Here is a 21,042-nt window from a genome sequence, read left to right on the forward strand (position 1 = left end):
AAGGAGGTGCACAGCAGGTATAGGCAGGAAGAAGCAAATGAGGTAGTTGGGGAGTATAATAATGCAAGAGAACACTTAACCAAGAAATCTGCAGGGCTAAAAGAAGGCATGAGGTTGTTCTGGCAAAGTGAAGAAAAATCCTAAGGGTTTCTACAGATATAATAAGAGCAAAGGGATAGTAAAGAGCAAAATAGGGTTTCTGGAAGATCAGAGTGGTCATCTATGCATATAGACGAACGAGGTAGAGAAGATCTTAAATGGAATTTTTGTATCTGTATTTACTCAGATGTTCACAGAATCAAGTGAGGCAAAGTAGCAGTAAGCATGGACCAATACAGATTACAGAGGAGGAAGTGTTCGCTGTCATGAAGCAAAGACTGGAAAAATCCCACGGGCCAGCCAAGGTGTTCCCTCGGACCTTGTGGGAGGCGAATGCAGAAATTGCAGGGGCCGTAGCAGAGATATTTAAAACGTCCTTAGCCACAGGCGAGATGCCAGAGGATCGTTGGATGGCTAATATTGTTGTTCAAGAAAGGTTCTAGGAATAAGCCAGGAAATGATAGGTTGTTGAGCCTGATATCAGTAGTGGGTGAGTTATTGGAAGGTGTTCTAAGGGACCAGGTAGATAAGTATTTGAATAGACAGCTACTGATGAGAGATAGTCAACATGGCTTTGTGCACGGTAGGCCATGTCTAACCAATCTTACAGTTTGTTTTTGAGGAGGTTACCAGGAAAGCTGAAGGCAAGGCCTTTGATGAGGTTCTGCATGGAGGTTTTGTCAAGAAGGTTCAATACAGGTCCTTCAGCCTACGATTTTGTCCCAATCTGTTAACCTACATGAAGATCAACTTAACTCTTCCTTCTCACATAGTTGTCCATTTTCATACATCTAAATGCCTATTGAAAAGTCTCTTACATGTCCATAACGTATCTGTCCCTACCATCACCACAGGCAGCGCATCTATCTATCATTTCTCAGCCCAGCACCTCATCCTATCAATGTCCTATGAATACCTTCTCCACTATCCATACCACCACCAACCTTCATGTCATCTGCATTCATACTAACCCACACTTCCACTTCCTTATCCAAGTGATTTACAAAGATCAGAAAGAGCAGATTCCTGCAGAACACCGCTGATCACCGCACTCCAGGCAGAATACATCTCATCTACTACTACCCTCTGCCTTCTGTGGACAAACCAATCTAATACCAACAGCCAAGTTTCCCTGGATCCAATGGCTTCCTGAGTTAGCCAATGATGGGAAACCTTGCTGAAAGCCTTACTAAAATCAATATACCTCACATCCACTGCTCTACCTTCAACAATTTATTTTGTCACTTCCACAAAGAATTTGATTAGGCTCGTGAGGCACGACCTGCTCCTCACAATGTCATGCTGGCAAACTCTATCAGACTATGCTCCAAATGTTCATAAACCCTGACTCTAAGAATCCTCTCCAATAGTTTGCCCAGCATTGTCATAAGAATCAATGGTCTTTATTTTACATGATTATCCTTATTATCTTTCTTGAACAAAGCAATAACGTTTGCCACTCTCCAATCTTTTCCTATTACTCTTTTGGACAGTGAGAATCCACCCTACCCCTTTTAAATACTTTTTGATACTGTTTGCTCCTATCCCTGTCCAAGACTATAATAAAAGTGAGGGAGCTGTAGTGACTGTCTACAAAATGCTTACCCACTGTGAGATCTATCACCTGACCAGGTTCATTGCCCAGTACTAGATCCAGTCTGGCCTTTCCTCCATTCGGCTCACCTACATACAATATTGTTTCAGAAATCCTTCCTGGCCATCCCCCAAGGCACAAACAATAAGGTGCAAGGACATAACAAAGTAGATTATGAGGTCAAGAGTCCATCTTATCATAGTAGTTTTGAGCCAGCTGTGTCAAAACTGTTATGTAATTAGAATTAATTCAACAAAAAAAGAAAAAATGTTTAAAGTAAATTGGGGATAATAGCTATTTATGATTGACAGAATCACACAGTGCTGGCCCTTCAATTCACCGAGTCTGCAGAATCATCGAGCACCCTTTTAAAGTAACCCTACACTAATCACTTTTTAAAATTCTTCCCACATTGCCATCAACTTCCCTCAATTCTAAAGGGACAATTTAAAGCGATCAATTAACCAATCAACTGACTTGTTTTTGAGATGTGAAAATAAACTAGAGTAGCCAAAGGAAAACCTTCAAAAGATTGTGCCATCTCTACAACCAACTCAAGTCACTGGAGCTGTGAGGCATCAACACTACCTGCTGTGATTGTTTCAGGTGATACTATAAGGAAAAATGAAAATATGGAAAACAAAGTATCTTAATGAATTATAACTTTGAGAATGGAGCTTACCCCTGCTGGAAAAATATTTAACCAATTTCCAGCCACATCTAGAACTTTTAGCTTCCTTAGAATACATAATTCCTGGAGAATTAACACAAAACAAAAATATTCATATGTTAGTCTCTCCTTCTCCCTTTATAAGCAACAGTACTTTCTCAGTGCAATTACAGTAAATAATTTAATAGTTTAGAGATTCAATTTTAGTTAAAACTCTAGTTTCATAGTTAAAATATTTTAGTGTAAAAAAATTCTCCATGTGATTTAACTATTTTATTGAGCTGCGATGATTTGTCTTTTTTAATATAAATAAAAGAGGTGGCTAAAGATATATAGATAAATTGGTTGTTACCTTGCAAAATTTGATAGAAGGAAAAGTTTCTAGCAGAGTAGAAACTAAAAGTAACACTGCATTTCAAGAAAGGAGGGGGAAGATAACAGGAACGAGGCAGTTAGCTCAGTTTTAAAAATTGATAACAAAGCACTTATGATTAGCACAATTTTATGAGAGACAGTTCCTTACAATAACTTGTTTAGATTTTCTCAAAATTATAAATAGCAGGATAAAGTTGAGCCAGGAGGTGGATTTGGATTTACAAGAGGCATCCAGTAAAGTGTCACATAAAATGGTTCATTTGATCGAATAATGATATGATGAAGATGTGTTACAAAATGAAAACAATGAAAGGGATAAACTCAGACACAAAGAAATCTGCAGATGCTGGAAATTCAAGGAACACACACAAAAAATTCTGGTGAACGCAGCAGGCCAAGCAGCACCTATAGGAAGAGGTACAGCCGACGTTTCGGGTCGGGACCCTTCGTCAGGACGAACTGAAAGAAGAGATAGTAAGAGATTTGAAAGTGGGAGGGGGAGGGGGAGATCCAAAATGATAGAAGACAGGAGGGGAAGGGTGTATCTAAGAGCTGGAGAAGGGAGAGGATCATGGGATGGGAAGCCTGGGGAGAAAGAGAAGGGGGGAGGGGAGCCTGGCGAGTGGAGAGCAGGCAAGGAGTTATAATGAGAGGGACAGAGGGAGAAAAAGAGAGAAAGGAAAAAAAAGGGGGGAAATTAAAAAATATATTTATTAAATAAATAAATAAATAACTAAGGGATGGGGTGTGAAGGGGAGGAGGGGCATTAACGGAAGTTAGAGAAGTCAATGTTCATGCCATCAGGTTGGAGGCTACCCAGACGGAATATAAGGTGTTGTTCCTCCAGCCTGAGTGTGGCTTCATCTTGACAGTAGAGGAGGCCGTGGATAGACATATCAGAATGGGAATGGGACGTGGAATTAAAATGTGTGGCCACTGGGAGATCTTGCTTTCTCTGGTCATTTCCAACTTAGAAATTTATTAACAGTCTTCATGAAAAGGTTTAATGAAGGGACCCAGTGAAATACATGGAGATTTGACAAAAATACAAAGAAAGTTGAGAGAGTAATCTGTGAGGAGGACACCAAGAATCTGCTGATAGGCATAGACAAGTTACACAATAGGGGAAAAAAGTAAATAATAATGAGAAAATATGAAAATACATACTGTACTTTTGCTAAGAAGAATGGAATTGCAGAGTATTATTTGAATTATGCGAAGCTATTAACGTTCACAAGAATCTGGGTGTCTGTGTTTTATCAAGAGAAAATACTGGAGTTAGTCAGAAGGTGAGGAAGTATCTGCGGAAAGAAAAACAGATCATTTTCAGATTATAACATCATCGTGCTGCTGACCTCCAGCATTTTCTGTTTTTGTTTCAAATCTGCATTTTTAAAAAACTTTTTGTTAAAAAGCTATCATTCAAGTAGTGGAAGTAAAGAGGGGCATAAGATTAAAAAAAGGTTCCCAGGTATAAGACACAAATTGACTATGATAGATTGTGAAATTTTATTAAATGAGTTGATGATAAAATAAATTAGGAAAGAGGGCTCAACTGTAGATTACAAGTAAAATGAGAAACAGTATTAGATTCAAAGAGAAGGGATAGGACGGATAGGAACTCGACTGTTAGCATGACAAGGTGGGCTGTTGGACCTGCTTCTGTTCTATGTGACTCCATAACACTGCAGAATGAGGAATTAATAATGGGAAATGAGAAAATGAGGGACAAGTTAAACCAATACTTGCATTAGTTTTCATGGTCAAGAACACCACAAATATCACAAAGATAATAGGTGAAACTGTGTTAAATAACCTGAAAATAAATAACTCCCTATCACAAGAGATTAGGTACTAGAAGATCTAATGGAAATAAAGATGGTTAAGTCAGCTGGACTTGATGGCATGCACCCACAAGTTTTAATGGCAGTGGCTGCAGAAGTACTACAGTCATTGATTGAAGTCTTTCGAAACCCACTGAGTTCTGAGCTGATACCAGCAGATTAGAAAACAAGAAGGAAGGGAGACAAAAAAAACAGAAAACAATAGACCAGTTTGGTTTATGTTTGTTTATGACTAGAATATATAATTAAGGATAAATAGCTAGTTATTTTAAGAAGAAGCCAAATGAGTACACCAAGAGCTCACAGTGCTGGGGAAGCGTATTAGCATACATTAAATATTGGTTATCATATAGAAGAGTCAGAATAAATTAATCTTACAGGCATATCATTGAAGTATATTGGACACTCTCAATTCCAGTAATATAAGAATATCTGAATTTTCAAATTCAATTATCATTCAACCATACATGAATACAACCGAACAAAGCGTTCTCCGGTGCAAAACGTACACAACATAAAGCACATACACCACATATAGGATATCAGTAAACGAACAGTCATGCAAAAAATATACACAGTATATAGCCCAGGTCCCTCAGTGGCACATCCTGTAAATTGATGGTGCATGGGGGCCATTAGCAAGAAAAAGCAGTTCTCGGCAGTCCGCAAACGAATGTACACACATGTGCAATACAGCTTGTGATTCCACTGATCAAACACTGGAGGGCAGCACTGGTGGGAGGGGCCAGTCACAACCAAGCATAGACACCATGCTATGCTACCATGGAGCTCATGGCACGTAGGTTATTTGCTCTTGCAAACAATTAAGCTAAAACACCAGGGTCGACCAAAAATGTCATCTTATACCTCTAAATGAGACGATAGCAAATTCCAGATATATTTGGATTAGCTCCAATCAAAGCCAAAAAGCCTAACTGGGACTTAACGAGTGAGCCAAATATTTTGTTACTATCAGAATCAGGTTCAAAATATTAGGTATTTTTACAATGATTTCAACTGAGTATGGTTATATTTAATTGCTATTTTATTTTGAATCTGACAAAAATGTCAAGTTATACATATTATTTAACTCAGTTGAATGAATTCTTACTTGAAGGTTCAAGCTTCAGCTCAGGACAGGAGTACATATTCTATACTGACATTATTACAGGAGTGCTGTTCTGCCAGGGCTTGCCAACTTTCAAATCAGACAACGATTCAAGATCCTGTCTGCCAACTCAGATGAGCGTAATGATATTCTATATCATTGTTTTCAGGTTCGCCCAAAGTCTCTGCTTCAAAAAGCCCAGTAAAATCAACTTCATTTATTTGTCTTTCGTAAGATTTTCTGCCAAAAAAATGATCAGAATATTTAATTATACATGCTAGGGCAAGTTTTCAATGGTCAAGTAACGTATCATCTACATATCTCTGAGATGATGGATGAAGCCACGTGGTTACAATGAGAACCTTCAAATACATATTGACAGCAGTGTAGGTTAGACTGAACCCAGGTCACTGGAGCTATGAAGCAGTAGATCTACTAGTTGCGCCCACTATGGTATAATGAAGTAAACTAATGGATGTAATGGTGTAAATTTCTACTAGAGCTACCAGAGTTGTTTGACAATTTCAGCAAGAGATACACACAAACCTAGGGAAACTAATACATAAACTTTTTCTGTTTATTCCACAAAGACAATTATGAAAATTCCTGTGGAAATTAATGTTAGATAGATGTATACATATATTTTAAGGCTCTATCACATCAACTTACTTCTGGAAGCTCCTGGATTTGGTTTCTTGGCACAGAAAGCTTCTTTAAATTAGTCAAATATCCAATGTCATGTGGAAGTGATTTAAGTTTATTGTTTGCTAAATGCAGTTCACAAAGCTGCTGCAAGAGACAAAGTTTATGCGGAATGCTCTCCAGTTGATTAGTGTTCACATAAAGATATTGGAGTCCCATCAGCCTGTAATAACAAAACAATGAAGAGAGAGAGTGTAGAGGGGGTTTACAAGGATGTTGCCTGGATAGGAGGGTGTACCCTATGAGAATAAGTTGAGTGTACTTCACCTTTTCTCCTTTAAGCGATGGAGGATGAGAGGTGACCTGATAGAGGTGTATAAGATGATGAGGGGCATTGATCCTGAGGATAGCCAGAGGCTTTTTCCCAGGGCTGAAATGGCTACCATGAGGGGGCATAGTTTTAAGGTGCTTGGAAATAGGTACTGAGGGGATGTCAGGGGTAACTTTTTCCACAGAGAGCGGTGGGTGCGTGGAATGCACTGCCAGCAGCGGTGGTGGAAGCAGATACAATAGGGTCTTTTAAGAGCCTCTTAGATAGATACATGGAGCTTAGAAAAGTAGAGGGCTATACACAAGGGAAATTCTAGGCAGTATCTAGAGTAGGTTAACAACAGGAATTCTGCAGATGCTGGAAATTCAAGCAACACACATAGAAGTCGCTGGTGAACGCAGCAGGCCAGGCAGCATCTCTAGGAAGAGGTACAGTCGATGTTTCAGGCCGAGACCCTTCGTCAGGACTAACTGAAGGAAGAGTGAGTAAGGGATTTGAAAGTTGGAGGGGGAGGGGGAGATCCAAAATGATAGGAGAAGACAGGAGGGGGAGGGATGGAGCCAATAGCTGGACAGGTGATAGGCAAAAGGGATACGAGAGGATCATGGGACAGGAGGTCTGCGAAGAAAGACAAGGGGGGGGAACCTAGAGGATGGGCGAGAGGTATATTCAGAGGGACAGAGGGAGAAAAAGGAGAGTGAGAGAAAGAATGTATGTATAAAAATAAGTAATAGATGGGGTACGAGGGGGAGGTGGGGCATTAGCGGAAGTTAGAGAAGTCAATGTTCATGCCATCAGGTTGGAGGCTACCCAGACGGAATATAAGGTGTTGTTCCTCCAACCTGAGTGTGGCTTCATCTTTACAGTAGAGGAGGCTGTGGATAGACATGTCAGAATGGGAATGGGATGTGGAATTAAAATGTGTGGCCACTGGGAGATCCTGCTTTCTCTGACGGACAGAGCGTAGGTGTTCAGCAAAGCGGTCTCCCAGTCTGTGTTGGGTCTCGCCAATATATAAAAGGCCACATCGGGAGCACCGGACGCAGTATATCACCCCAGCCGACTCACAGGTGAAGTGTTGCCTCATCTGGAAGGACTGTTTGGGGCCCTGAATGGTGGTAAGGGAGGAAGTGTAAGGGCATGTGTAGCACTTGTTCCGCTTACACGGATAAGTACCAGGAGGGAGATCAGTGGGGAGGGATGGGGGGGGACAAATGCCAACTCCAACGGGATCCCACCACTAAGCACATCTTTCCCTCCCCCCCCCCTGCATTCCACAGGGATCGCTCCCTACGCAACTCCCTTGTCCATTCGTCCCCTGTACTCACTGTCTCACTGTACTCACAAAATTCATGTAAGTAACAAGTGATATTCTGCAGTATTGGGATTTAATAATAGGCATCCGTTAGACTCGTGAGACCATGGATTTGCGCCTTGCAAGGTTTCCAGGCGCAGGCCTGGGCAAGGTTGTCTGGAAGACCGGCAGTTGCCCATGCTGCAAGTCTCCCCTCTCCATGCTACCGATGTTGTCCAAGGGAAGGGCATTAGGCTGGCACCGGTGCCAATGCCAATACCCATACAGCTTGGCACCGGTGTCGTCGCAGAGCAGTGTGTGGTTAAGTGCCTTGCTCAAGGACACAACACACTGCCTCAACCAAGGCTCGAACTAGCGACCTTCAGATCACTAGACGAGCGCCTTAACCGCTTGGCCACGCGCCAACACAATTGGGATTTAATTATGCCGAAATATATGACCTGTTTAGATCTAAAAGCTGAATTATTTTCTATCCTGAATATCCTATCAGCTGCTTGATGTTTCTTAACAGTAATACAAAAAAGTCAGACTTTCTGAAAATGAATTGTCACAGGCTCCTATTAATTAGATATTCATGAATTGGTTAAGCATACACTATTCAGATTCCCTACTATTTAACATATTGTAACTATTGATCTAGAAAGTCTATGTTTTTGTTATAGTAATTGTTGTGTTAGTTAAGCTACAGCTGTAAATTATATGATAAGGGTTAAGATTAGACTTGGGTCCCCAGGATAAAATTGTAGCGTTTTCAGGATGGACTATAGCTATATAAAAATGATAGATGAAGTCAGCAACATGTAATTACCAAAGCTTATCATCTGGGGTTATGTATGAAAGCTTTGAATAAGTCTAGACAATAGTCTGGCCAGTATTCACCTTCAGGATAAATGGGAGAGGCAGTTGTGAAAAAGGAGAACTTTTCATTATTGAGACAGCTTGTTTGCAGAGTGATACTACTATAGAAAGATAATAGAATGTCACTTCCAGTACCTGTTTATTTCATCAGGCAAAGTTGTTAGCTTGTTGTCATTCAGGTTCAAGAAAACTAATTTTTCTAAGCTCTCTGAAATGACAAAAAGAAGCATGAATTTAAAAGAAAGTAAACAACAATTGTACAGAATAGCATTATTGAAATACACATGGGATCAACTGGCTTTACTCTAGCAATTTTCTCCATTATCATTGTATGGAAAGTTTTAAGTAGAGATTTAAGAGAAAGTTGATGCTTTTTAGTACCTAGCTCAAAAAACAAAGTTGGATTAAAAGTAACAATAGGGCATACATTTAAGGTGATTGGAGGGAAGTATAGGGAGATGTCAAAAGTAGTTTTTTCTTTGCAGTGTAAAATAAAGTGTATGGAATGCACAGCTGGGTGAAGTGATAGAGACGGAAACGTTAGGGACATGAAAGAGACTATGAGATAAGCACATCGATGAAAGAGCAAGGAAGGCCATGTGGGAAGGAAAGGTTAGATTGATCTTGGATTTGTTAAAAGGTCAGAATGATGTTGTGGGCCAAAGGGCCTGTATTGTGCTGTCATTTTCTATGTTCTATTATACTCTCTACGCTTAGTCCTGATCTCAGCCCAAAATGACAACAGTTCCTTCCTCCCGTAGATGCTGCTCACTGAGTTGTTCTAGCAGTTGGCTTTTTGCTCTAGATTGCATCATCTGCAGTCTCACCAATATGCATCAAAGGAATTTCCATTCCAGTCCTGATGAGGGCTCTCAGCACAAACTGTCCCTCCATAGATAAGACCATAAGATATAGGAGCAGAATTAAGCCATTTGGCTCATCAAGTCTGCTCCACCATTTCATCATGGCTGATCCATTTTTCCTCTCAACCCCGATCTCCTGCCTTCTCCCCGTATCCCTTTATGCCCTGACCAATCAAGAATCTATCAACCTCATGGCTGTCGTGATTGGACTGTCCTGTGCTGGTTTTGCAAAAAGCAAACATAACCTAGTCATAGTCATACTTCATTGATCCCGGGGGAAATTAATTTTCATTACAGTTGCACCATAAATAATAAATAGTAATAAAACCATAAATAGTTAAATAGTAATATGTAAATGTAAATTATGCAAGGAAATAAGTCCAGGACCAGCCTATTGGCTCAGGGTGTCTGACCCTCCAAGGGAGGAGCTGTAAAGTTTGATGGCCACCTGCTGATTTCCTCACATTTTGTGTGAGCTGCTCAAGATTGTCAACATCTGCAGACTCTCCTGTGTCTTAGTAACAACTTTACCTACGTGCTACCACTTTTCAGAGTACAAAATTAATTTTAATAGTTTGTTCTTATGTGAGCTGATTATATCAATCGGTCAAGGCAACGTAAATAGTGGAAGCTCAGAATTTTACATATTTGAACTAGACTAAGCTAATGAATGAATGAAAACGCTTTCTAAAAATATGCAAGTATCAGACAGATCTTTTAAACAGGATGACTTGCTTCCATTTCATTTTGTTGGGTATAAGGTGGTGAATGAGGTAAAATTAGAAAACTGCAGAGACTTCACAGATGGGGATAAGTAGATTGCAATATTAACACTGAAAATGGTGGAAATTTCATCCACAGGAAGAGAAAGATTGCTAACATTTCAGGTCAAATACCCTTCATCAGAACTGGGAAGGATACAAGCTTGTTAAGCTAAAAGGTTGGTGGGGGAGAGTGGGTGTGTCTGGCCATGCCCCTTTTCCCCATCCACCATAGGCTGTAAATCTATTCAAAGAGTGAATGACAGCAATGAGAGGGTGAGAATATAGACCCAAGAATACCGGAATTGTGAAGTACAAAGCAGGTAAACAGGTAGACATGGCCTGCAGGTACAATGGGCATGTCCTCCACTCCCAGAGGGAAAAACAGACCTTAAAAAAGGAATAGGGGTAAACACACAAACTAAGCCAATACTGTATCAGAGATGGTTGATTGAATACCAATAGTAATCAAGCCACCTGACCTTAAAAAACTGAAGCTGTACTGCAGATTTAACTGAACTAAACAAGTAAACAAAACAATTGTTATGTTTTTAAAAAACAGAAAAAAAATACCAAAACATATTTCTTGGAAAACATTGATTGAAATATTTCACTCAAAGTAAGATAAATACTAAATGTACTATACAAGTCTGCCCCCTAAAGGTTGAATGCAAAAGTGATTTCCCAAGTCCCAACCATTAGCAAAATAAGTTTGATATTTAATTTCCCTCATTTTATTATTTTCATATGAAAATGGTTTGACCCAAATTGCTCATCATCTTATTCAGCAATTATGTTTACACAAAATAACAGGTTTTTCTCTGTATTGGATAAATGTTTAGAAAGCAAATTATTTTGGAGAAGATGGGTGGCACGTAACAGCATAATGTACCATGCAATTGAGCCAATAATAGTTGATCTTGTATTTGATTCTGATCTCATTTGTACCAAATTGGACAATGGGTATTATTCAGAAATATCTGCTGGTGGTCACCACATCTCTTATTGTGTGGCATGTTTCCCACAATTTCTTCTTTTTTGTAATTTTTTTTATTGAAGTTCATCATCAAACATTTCCATAGGGTGTATTTCAGATACTGTACATATATATCATATAATTATATTTGTCAAAAATCTCCATATAATATTTATCTGAGGTATACACTTATAGAAAGGAGAGGAAAGAAAGGACAACTGAAAGAAGAAAACTATGTACAAAGTAGAGAGTGATTTTTTTTTAAATGACATATTCATTGACTTGTGAGAATAAAATCAGGCCTATGAGGTGTTATGTAGTTAAACCATTTTCCCAGTATTGTTTCAACTAATGATTAACTGATGCTTTCATCTTCTCCATTTTGTAAATGTACATTGTAATTTCCATCCATACATTTAAAGTTTGGCTCTCCTGTGATAACCATTTCCTGGTAAGGGTCTTTTTACCAGGCACCAGCAGTATATTCATTAAATATTTATCTCTTTTCAACCATTCTTGAGGTATATACCCAAAATATATGGTCTTACTTTCCAAGGGTATTTCACATTTAAAGATGTCTTGTAGGGCATTATGTATCCCACTCCAACAGTTTTTGATAACAGGGCATTCTCAGAAAATATGATAATGGTTTGCATTTTGATTTCCACAATTTCTCCAGCAAACAGGGAGGTTACTATCATAATGGGATTTCTGAGAGGGTGTAATAAAATATCTTATCAAGTTTTTCCACCCGAACTCCCTGCATTTCTGTGAACTGGTACACTTCCATTGATACCTCCATATTATTTTAAAAATGCAAACACAAGGAAATCTGCAGATGCTGGAATTTCAAACAACACACACAAAGGTTGCTGAGGGAACGCAGCAGGCAAGGCAGCATCTCTAGGAAGAGATACAGTCGACGTTCCAGGTCGAGACTCTTCGAAGTTCCCCCAGCAACTTTTATGTGTGCTCCTCCATATTATTGTCCAGTCTTCCTCAGGTATTATTATCCCTCCTTCCTTCTCCCATGTTGTTTTAATGTATGAAGTCGAATGTGTTTTAAGATTTGACAAGACCTTATACACGCTTGAAATGATTCTACTACTGTTGTCTGAATTATATGCTTTTCTAAATAGCTCTATCAGACATGTACTTGCCTTGGTTACATTTTTAACCATCTTATTAACATACTGTCGCATCTGTAAATACCGGTAAGAGTCTTGTTTTTCTAATAAGTGTTTCTCTTTGAGCATTTCAAAACTGAACAGTGTCCCTTCTTTCATTATATTGCAAATAGCTGTTATTCCTTTAGCTGTCCAGTCCTTAAATCTAGCATCCAGTTTATTCAGCGTAAAATCCGAGTCATGTGTACACCATTTAAGAATTGCAATGTCTCTCTCCAGTTTATATTCTTTTATAATAGTTTTCCATATTTTAAGAGTCCATTTCACCCACGAGTTACAAATAGTATTTATGTAACTTTGTAGGTTGTTATCAACCAAAATTGCCTGTATGGGGATGGAAAGTATCCTCTCCTAAATGTTTTTCCATTGAGCGTCACATGATGGATTGCACCAGCATATCACAGCTCTCAACTGTGCCGCAAAATAACAATCTCTAAGAGAAGGTAGGCCCCATCCCCCTTTTCCTTGGCTAATTGCAAAGTTTTGAGACAAACCCTGGGCCTTTTACCTTGCCATATATATCTTGATAGCATCTTGTTCCATTCATTGAATTGATTTTGGTTAATCTCTATTGGTAGGGTCTGAAGATATAGTAGTCTGGGCAGTATATTCATTTTAATAAATTCAATCCTTGAACTGAGACCAAGAAAAGGAATTAGGTTCCATCTTGTTATATCATCTTTAATTTTTTTATCTATAGGCTGATAATTGCATTCTGATAATTTTGCCAAATCTTTTGGCACAATGATGCCCAAATATTTGACGGACTCTGTTTGCCATGCCCAAGGATATCTACTTTCAATTTCTCTTGGTGGGCTATGGTTATATGAAAGTAGTTGGGTTTTATCTATGTTGATCTTGTATCCTGATAATTGGCCATATTGTTCAAAGAATTGCATCAATTTAGGTAAAGAGTTTGTTGGTTGCCCTAGATAGATCAAATGTCATCCGCGTAACAGGCCAATTTATGCTCTGTCTCTTTAATAGTAATTCCCCTGATATCTTCATTTTGTCTGATGTATTGAGTTAATGGTTCCAGATATAATGCGAAGAGTAGCAGTGACCATGCACAACCCTGTCTCGTGCCCCTTTCTAGGGTAAAACTATTAGATAAATATCCACTGATTTTAAGCCTGGCAGTTGGATTGTCATATAGTGCCTGTATAGTTTTAATAATTGTGTCATGTAGACCAAATCTATGTAAAACTGTGTAAAGAAAATTCCAATTAACTGGATCAAATGCCTTTTCAGCGTTCACGCTTATCACTATTGCTTCGATTTCATTTTTTTTTATGTGATCCATAATGTGAAGTGTCCTTCATATATTGTCTTGTGTTTGGCGTTGGATGTATTCCCACAATTTTTCAAGTCACTAGGAAACTGAGGAACAGCCTGGTAAGCATATTGTACCTTTAAATTATTGTTTAAAGCCCTGTTAATATGGTTTTGTGCAGAACTGATAGCAAACTATAGCACAGACATTAATGGTGAAACACCATAGCCCTGAGAAACTGAGAAACAGGATGCACTTCACTTCTGATTCCTTAGCTTTACAACCTCTCAGAGCCACAAAAGATGCAGTTGTAGAAAAAGCACAGGGGAGCAAGTGCAACAGTGGTCAGGATCAACTACAATCCAGTCTTATGTGAGCTTATTGAGAATTACAGTAATGAATTTCCCTCTTATCTAATTTAATTTTCAACCAAATGTCAATGATGACATTGGCAAGAAAGAACTAGAAGCCAGTTCCCCTCTAAACTCCTGACTGACTGATCTGGCCCACATCCTCCCACTTTCTCTAAATGCAAGAGGTAACCATGGGCACCTATGTATGCTCCAGCTACCTTTTCATTAGCTACTTGAACAGTCCATATTCCAAGCCTTCCCCGGTAATGCTTCCCAATATTTTCTCTGCTACATTGACAACTGCATCAGCGTTGCTTCATGCACCCATGCTGAGCTCATCAATTTCACTAATTTTACCAATTTCCAACCTACCCTTAAATTCATTTGGTCCATTGCTAACAATTTCTTCCCTTTCTTCAGCTCTGTCTGGATCTCTGTGGACAAACTGTCTACTGATATTTTTTTATAAACCTACGGATTCCCTGGCCATCTTGACTATTCTGTACCTCTTCCCACCCTGTCTCCTGTAAAAATGCTACTTTCTCAGTTCCTTCATCTCTGCTGCATCTGTTCCCAGGATAAGTCTTCCCTTTCCAGGATATCAGAAATATCTCCCTTCTTTAAAGAACAGGATTTCGCTTTCTCTACCACTAATGCTGCCCTCACTCACATCTCCTCAGTTTCCAGTATAACTATGCTCATCGTGTCTTCCCATCGCCTTAACAGGGAGAGAGTTCCTCTTGTTGTCACCTACCAACTCATGAGCCTCCGTATCTAACACATCATTCTCCACAACCTTCGCTATCTTCAACAAGATCCTACCACCAAACACATCTTTACCTCCTCCCCCCAACATTCTCCTCTTTTTGCAGAGATCACTCCCTCCATGATTCCCTTGTCCATTTGTCCCTTCCCACTAATCTCCCTCCTGGCACTGATTCCTGCAAATTGCCGAAGTGCTACACCTGCCATTCACCTCCTCCCTCATCTCCATTCAGGGCCCCAAACAGTCCTTCCAAATGAGGTAACACTTCACCTGCAAATCTGTTGGGGTCATCTACTGCATCCAATACTCCCAATGTGGGCTCTTCTACATTAGTGAGACCCAACTTAAACTGGGGAACTGTTTGGTCAAACACCTCCATTCCATTCGCAAAAAGCGAAATTTCCTGGTGGCCAATTATTTTAATTTCTATCCCTTTTCCTGTTCCAACACGTCAGTCCATGACCCCCTCGTCTGCCACGAAGAGGTCACTCTCAGGATGGAAGAGCAACACCCTATATTCCGTCTAAGTAGACTCCAACCTGATGGCATGAACTGCGATTTTTCCTTCTGGTAATTTTTTCCCCCTCTCCTTTCCCTCTTCTTCTATTTCCCACTCTGTTCTCTTACCTCTTCTCACCCGCACATCACTTTCTCCTGGTTCCCTTCCTCCATCCCTTTCTCCCATGGTCAACATTGGTCTCCTATCTGATTCCATCTTTTCCACTCCTTTACCCTTTCTACCTATCACCTCTCAGTTTCTTATTTCATCCTCCCTCCCCCACCCAACTGGATTCACCTATCTCCTTCTAGCTGGTCCTCCTTCCCCTCCACCCACCTTTCTATTCTGGCATCTCCCCCCACCCCCCACACTTTCTTTTGAGTTCTGATTAAGGGTCTTGGCCATAAGACCATAAGATAAAGGAGCAGAAGTAAGCCATTCAGCCCATCAAGTCTGCTCCGCCATTCAATCATGGACTGATCCAATTATCTAGTCATCTCCCCACTCCCCTGCCTTCTCCCCATACCCTGGCTAATGAAGAACCTATCTATCTTGGCTTTAAATGCACTCAATGATTTGGCCTCCACAGCCACTTGTGACAACAAATTCCATGGATTTTCCACCCTCTGACAGAAGTAATTTCTCCGCATCTCAGTTCTAAATAGATGTCCTTCAATCCTGAAGTCATGCCCTCTTGTCCTAGACTCCTCTACCATGGGAAATAACTTTGCCATATCTAATCTGTCCAGTCCTTTTTACATTCAGAATGTTTCTATGAGATCCCCCCCCCCCCATTCTCCTGAACTCCAGGGAACACAGCCCAAGAGCTGCCAGGCGTTCCTCATACGGTAACCCTTTCATTCCTGGAATCATTCTCGTGAATCTTCTCTGAAATCTCTCCAACACCAATATATCCTTTCTAAAATAAGGAGCCCAAAACTGCACACAATACTGCAAGTGTGGTCTCACGAGTGCCTTATAGAGCCTCAGCATCACATCCCTGAAATGTCAACTGATTAATCACTTCCATAGATGTTGCCTAACCTGCTGAGTTCCTCCATCATTTTCTGTGTGTTGCTCTCTTGAAGCATTATTTATATTCAGCAAGTAAACCTGATGAAAACTTGCCTAGTTTATTACCAATCAAATGAAAATGTCTTTGTTGTTAAGGTGTCACAGAAAACCAGGGACAGTTATATCAAAAGAGAGTTTCCCGGCAACCATTATTTTGTTTCTATGTTTATGTTTGTGTCATTTTTCACCAGGACATTGGCTACAGAAAATGGACATATGGTGAAAAATGAAGTATTAGATGTATGCTCCCCAGCCCAGCGTTTACAACATCACAGTAGGTCATCCTGTGCTTCAGGGTTAAACCAAGTGCGCTTGCTTCACCAATATTTTCATGTAATTCTGTCATTTTCACAAAATGGTGATAGATTATTCCAAGGAATTTTATTTATTGGAACTCAGAACCATCAGAAGCAGATTGCATAGGAAGTGTCATGTCATGTTGAAAGTCAAGCACAATAAGAACAAAAGTCTAAATTTACAACGGAAAGTTCTGACTGTCACTTAACTCCAAAGAAAAAAGGAAACTGATGTTAGTTCTAGCAACACACACAAAATGCTGGAGGAACTCAGCAGGCCAGGCGGCATCCATGGAAACAAAATACAGTTGACATTTGGGCCGAGACTCTTCCGATACAGAGAGCAGCAGGGATCACAGAGGGGGGAGCAGTGAGAGAGGGTTTCACAGAACTCCCGTCGAAGGATTTAGGCCCGAAACAGTGATTGTACTTTTTTTTCCCATAGATGCTGCCTGGCCTGTTGAGTTCCTCCAGCATTTTGTGTGTGTTGCTTGGATTTACTGCATCTGCAGATTTTCTCTTGTTGGTTCTTGCAATTTGTTCTAGATTCTCTTTTTGTAGCATGACAGACAGAATGATCTGGTGTTACAAAAGCTGATCATTGATATACGACTAAAATCCAATGTCTCCTAGCCAGCTATTCCGAAATACCAACCGTTGGGTATTTGCTTCACCAGGTAATGTTTGCTGCGTTCTCTTTCACTCACCTGGGCCCCTGTTCCCATTTTCCCTCTAACACAATGGGGACCTGGTTCCCCGACTCCCTTCCAATTCACGGAAGCCTCAGTTCCTATATTCCCATTTAGCTTAATAGTTCAGTGGAAAATTTAGTCTAACATATACATAAAAAAGTTTTTAAATTATTTGGCTGGTATTCTGGACTATTTCACTTATTGCTATTAATACCTCAAAATTGATGAAAACTTTTATAATTAAATAATATATTTTAAATTTCAAGTAGTGGGAAAACGTGTTATATTTACCAATCACACTTGGTGACAACTTGTCTAGTTTGTTACCGAACAAATGCAGTTTCGTTAACTGTTTCAGATTCTTCAGAACTTCTGGAAGTGCTTCAAATGAGTTATTGCCCAGGTTGAGATATGTCAGCTAGAAAACAGATATAAAAGTTTCTCATGTACTTTGGAACATAATTACCATATGTTGGTATTATCAATAGAGACATCAAACAACCTGCTTGCAACATCTTACCTTCAGCAAACATCCAGGCTATAATTACAACCAGTTGGTGGTAGCATCATTTACATGCTGATATTCTACACACAGCAACAAATTTCAAAAAGGTCAGAAAAAACACTTCAAAGATGTACTCCATCCTTCTGAATGACAGGAATCCCAGACCCTTCAGAATCGAAATAGAAAAGGAACATCTGGAAAGGCACTCCTGCTTACTTGTAAGGAATATACAGCACTACTTCTCAAACTATCACTCAAAGCCCTTGTCAGGCAGTGCCTGTACTACTTAGGCCTTATCAGCAATCCCATAACTCAGGTCTGGATGGAAAGCAAACCATCCTTAACCCTGCAAAACTGCTTAAAACAAAGGCCAAACTTATTTTTAAACTGATGACAACCCAAGATCACACAAGGCAGCATCAAATAATACATGCTTAGACATACTAAAGAAAAAGCGTGAACAAAGGAAATATTTAAAGCCCATCATAATTAATACAGAAAACATTTAGTTATACAAGGAGTATCATATCTTGTTAAAGAGCTATTACAAATCAAAATAAAGGTATAGCAGATGTATTGGATAATTACTTTCCATTACTATTTTGTAGAGCAAACAAACAGCAAAGTACTGAGAAATGAGAGCTTACCTATTAGAATTTGTAAAATCACAGAAGGGACATACAGGAAAACCATACAGCCTGTTCTGAGTGTATCAGTTTAAGAGTTGCCCAACTCAATCCCATCTTCTGGCATTGTCTGCAACTTTACAGATTATGGTTCTTCAAATTTACACCCCTCAATATATATTAAGTGTAACAAGGTTTTCTGTCTTTCATATAGTGAGTCCAACCTCTGATCACCTTCCAGGTGAAAATGTACCTCCATCTCCCCACAATTCCTTCTCTAGTTATCTTAAACCTGTGCCCCTGGTTTTTGACAACCATCTCCTCCCCACTAACAACAACTCTTTTCTATATCTAGTGTTACGAGAATACACATAAAATTAAGATGTTTGCTGGCCTGGGCTAGCATCAGTGGCATCGGCAGTTGGTCTGCCACCTGCCCTCAGGGGAAGGAGAGATAAGGAACAATGGAGCAGCGTCTGGAGATGTGTAATGAAGGGATGTGGGAGGAAGAGCTGTCTGGAGCGGCTCCCCCCTTTGAACCCTGAACTGTTTGAAGTGATGGACAGGCGATACCCCAGCAGGGGGATAAAAAGGGACAGGTTCGCTAAGACAGACACACACGCCACCCGAGGTAACGAGACCCTGGAAGCGGTGCGCTTCTCACGAGTGGGTGAGAAGTCCCAGACAACGACAAAGGTGGAAAGGTACGATCAGCGGGAACCCGGTGTGTGTCCGCCCTTGCCTGGGTGCCGGGTTCACGGCAGAGGATCGACCGCATCTGGAGGAGGGGTCACAGTCGGTGGCCTCAGGTGACATCACCAAGGACCTGCCCAAAAGCTGTTTGTGAGCCATCTCGCTGGTCTGTGAGCCATCCCGCTGGTCTGTGAGTGAAGCTGTGCTGAATGATGAGTTGTTCCTATTCTATGTCTCTCTTCCCCACCTTGTCCATCGCCATGGCAACGATTACTGCGAACTGAACTACTAAACTGGACTGAACTTTGAGTCATTTTGAAATTGGTCATTTACCCCTAGACAACGATAGAGCTTGATTGATGCTGTTATCTTAATTCTGTGCACATGTGTGTTTATCATCACTGAACGGTTGCATTTATTATCCTTTCGATTACTGTGTTGCTTGTTTCTTTAATAAAACTTTCTTAGTTCTAGTACTCCAGACTCCAACTGAGTGATCCATTTCTGCTGGTTTGGCAACCCAGTTACGGGGTACGTAACATAAGTGGGGTTCTCGTCCGCGATTTTGAACGCTAAATTTGGGACGGAGTAAATTGATTGGGTTAAAATTCCCGAAAGAAAGAAAAGACAAACAGCAGAAATGGAGGTTGAGGAATTTATAAAGGCGCCGACCTTGGAGGCATTAGAGGATGCCAGGAAATCAGAATTGATAGCTGTGGCAAAACGGGTGAATCTTGCCAAGGTGAAGTCGACAATGAGGAGAGAGGAGATACACAGAGCTATTGTAGAGCACTATGTATCTAAAGGTGTGTTTCCCCAAGGTGAGCTGGGGGTGGTGTCTATTGAAAAACCTGCTGGAGACGCGGTACAGGTACAGCTTGAAAAACTGAGACTCGAGCACGAGTTCCGGGTACGGCAGTTAGAACACGAAGAGAAGCAGTTAGAAAGGCAGGAGAGAGAGTTAGAAAGGCGGGAGAAAGAGAGAGAGTTAGAAAGGCAGGAGAAAGAGAGAGAGTTAGAAAGGCAGGAGAAAGAGAGAGAGTTAGAAAGGCGGGAGAGAGAGAAAGAGTTAGAAAGGCGGGAGAGAGAAAGACAGTTGGAGAGAGAAGAGAGAGAGAGGGACAGGCAGTTGGAGAGAGAGGAGAAACAGAGGGAAAGGGAATTTGAGCTGGAGAAGTTAAAGATAAGGGCCGAGCAGGGGCTCGTGCCGAACCAAGGTGGAGGGTTCCGGGCGACCCAGGAGGTTAGGCTGGTTCCCCCATTTGACGATACCGATGTGGATCGGTACTTTCTCCACTTCGAAAAAGTAGCTATAAGTCAGGAATGGCCGAGGGATAAGTGGGTTGTCTTACTTCAGAGTGTACTGAAAGGGAAAGCCCAACAAGCTTACTCCGCTTTATCCGCGGAAGATGCCCAGAAGTATGAGGTGGTGAAGGAGGCCATCCTCAGGATTTATGAGTTGGTCCCGGAGGCATACCGGCAGAGGTTCCGGAATGCGAGGAAGCGGTGGGACCGCACGTATTTGGAGTTTGCTCGCGAGATGCAAACATATTGTGAGCGTTGGTGCGCCTCGAAAGGGGTAGAGGGGGATTATGACAGACTGCTGCAGCTGATTCTGATTGAGCAGTTTAAAGGTTGTGTC

At 40.6% G+C, this 21,042-nt stretch overlaps 1 protein-coding gene across 1 annotated transcript in view; it reads right to left on the minus strand.

The window, feature by feature from the left end:
• Positions 1 to 21,042, minus strand: part of lrrc69 (leucine rich repeat containing 69) — a 50,369-nt gene that overhangs the window by 17,405 nt on the left and 11,922 nt on the right. Inside the window, exons 2-5 of the mRNA XM_063041194.1 lie at positions 17,868 to 17,994; positions 8,972 to 9,044; positions 6,360 to 6,555; positions 2,376 to 2,447 (exon numbers count right to left, since the gene is read on the minus strand). Coding sequence (XP_062897264.1) covers positions 2,376 to 2,447; positions 6,360 to 6,555; positions 8,972 to 9,044; positions 17,868 to 17,994 — 468 coding nt within the window. The remainder of the gene's footprint in view (positions 1 to 2,375; positions 2,448 to 6,359; positions 6,556 to 8,971; positions 9,045 to 17,867; positions 17,995 to 21,042) is intronic.

The sequence above is a fragment of the Mobula hypostoma genome, chromosome 1 (genome assembly GCF_963921235.1).
Source record: "Mobula hypostoma chromosome 1, sMobHyp1.1, whole genome shotgun sequence".
Classification (NCBI taxonomy): domain Eukaryota; kingdom Metazoa; phylum Chordata; class Chondrichthyes; order Myliobatiformes; family Myliobatidae; genus Mobula; species Mobula hypostoma.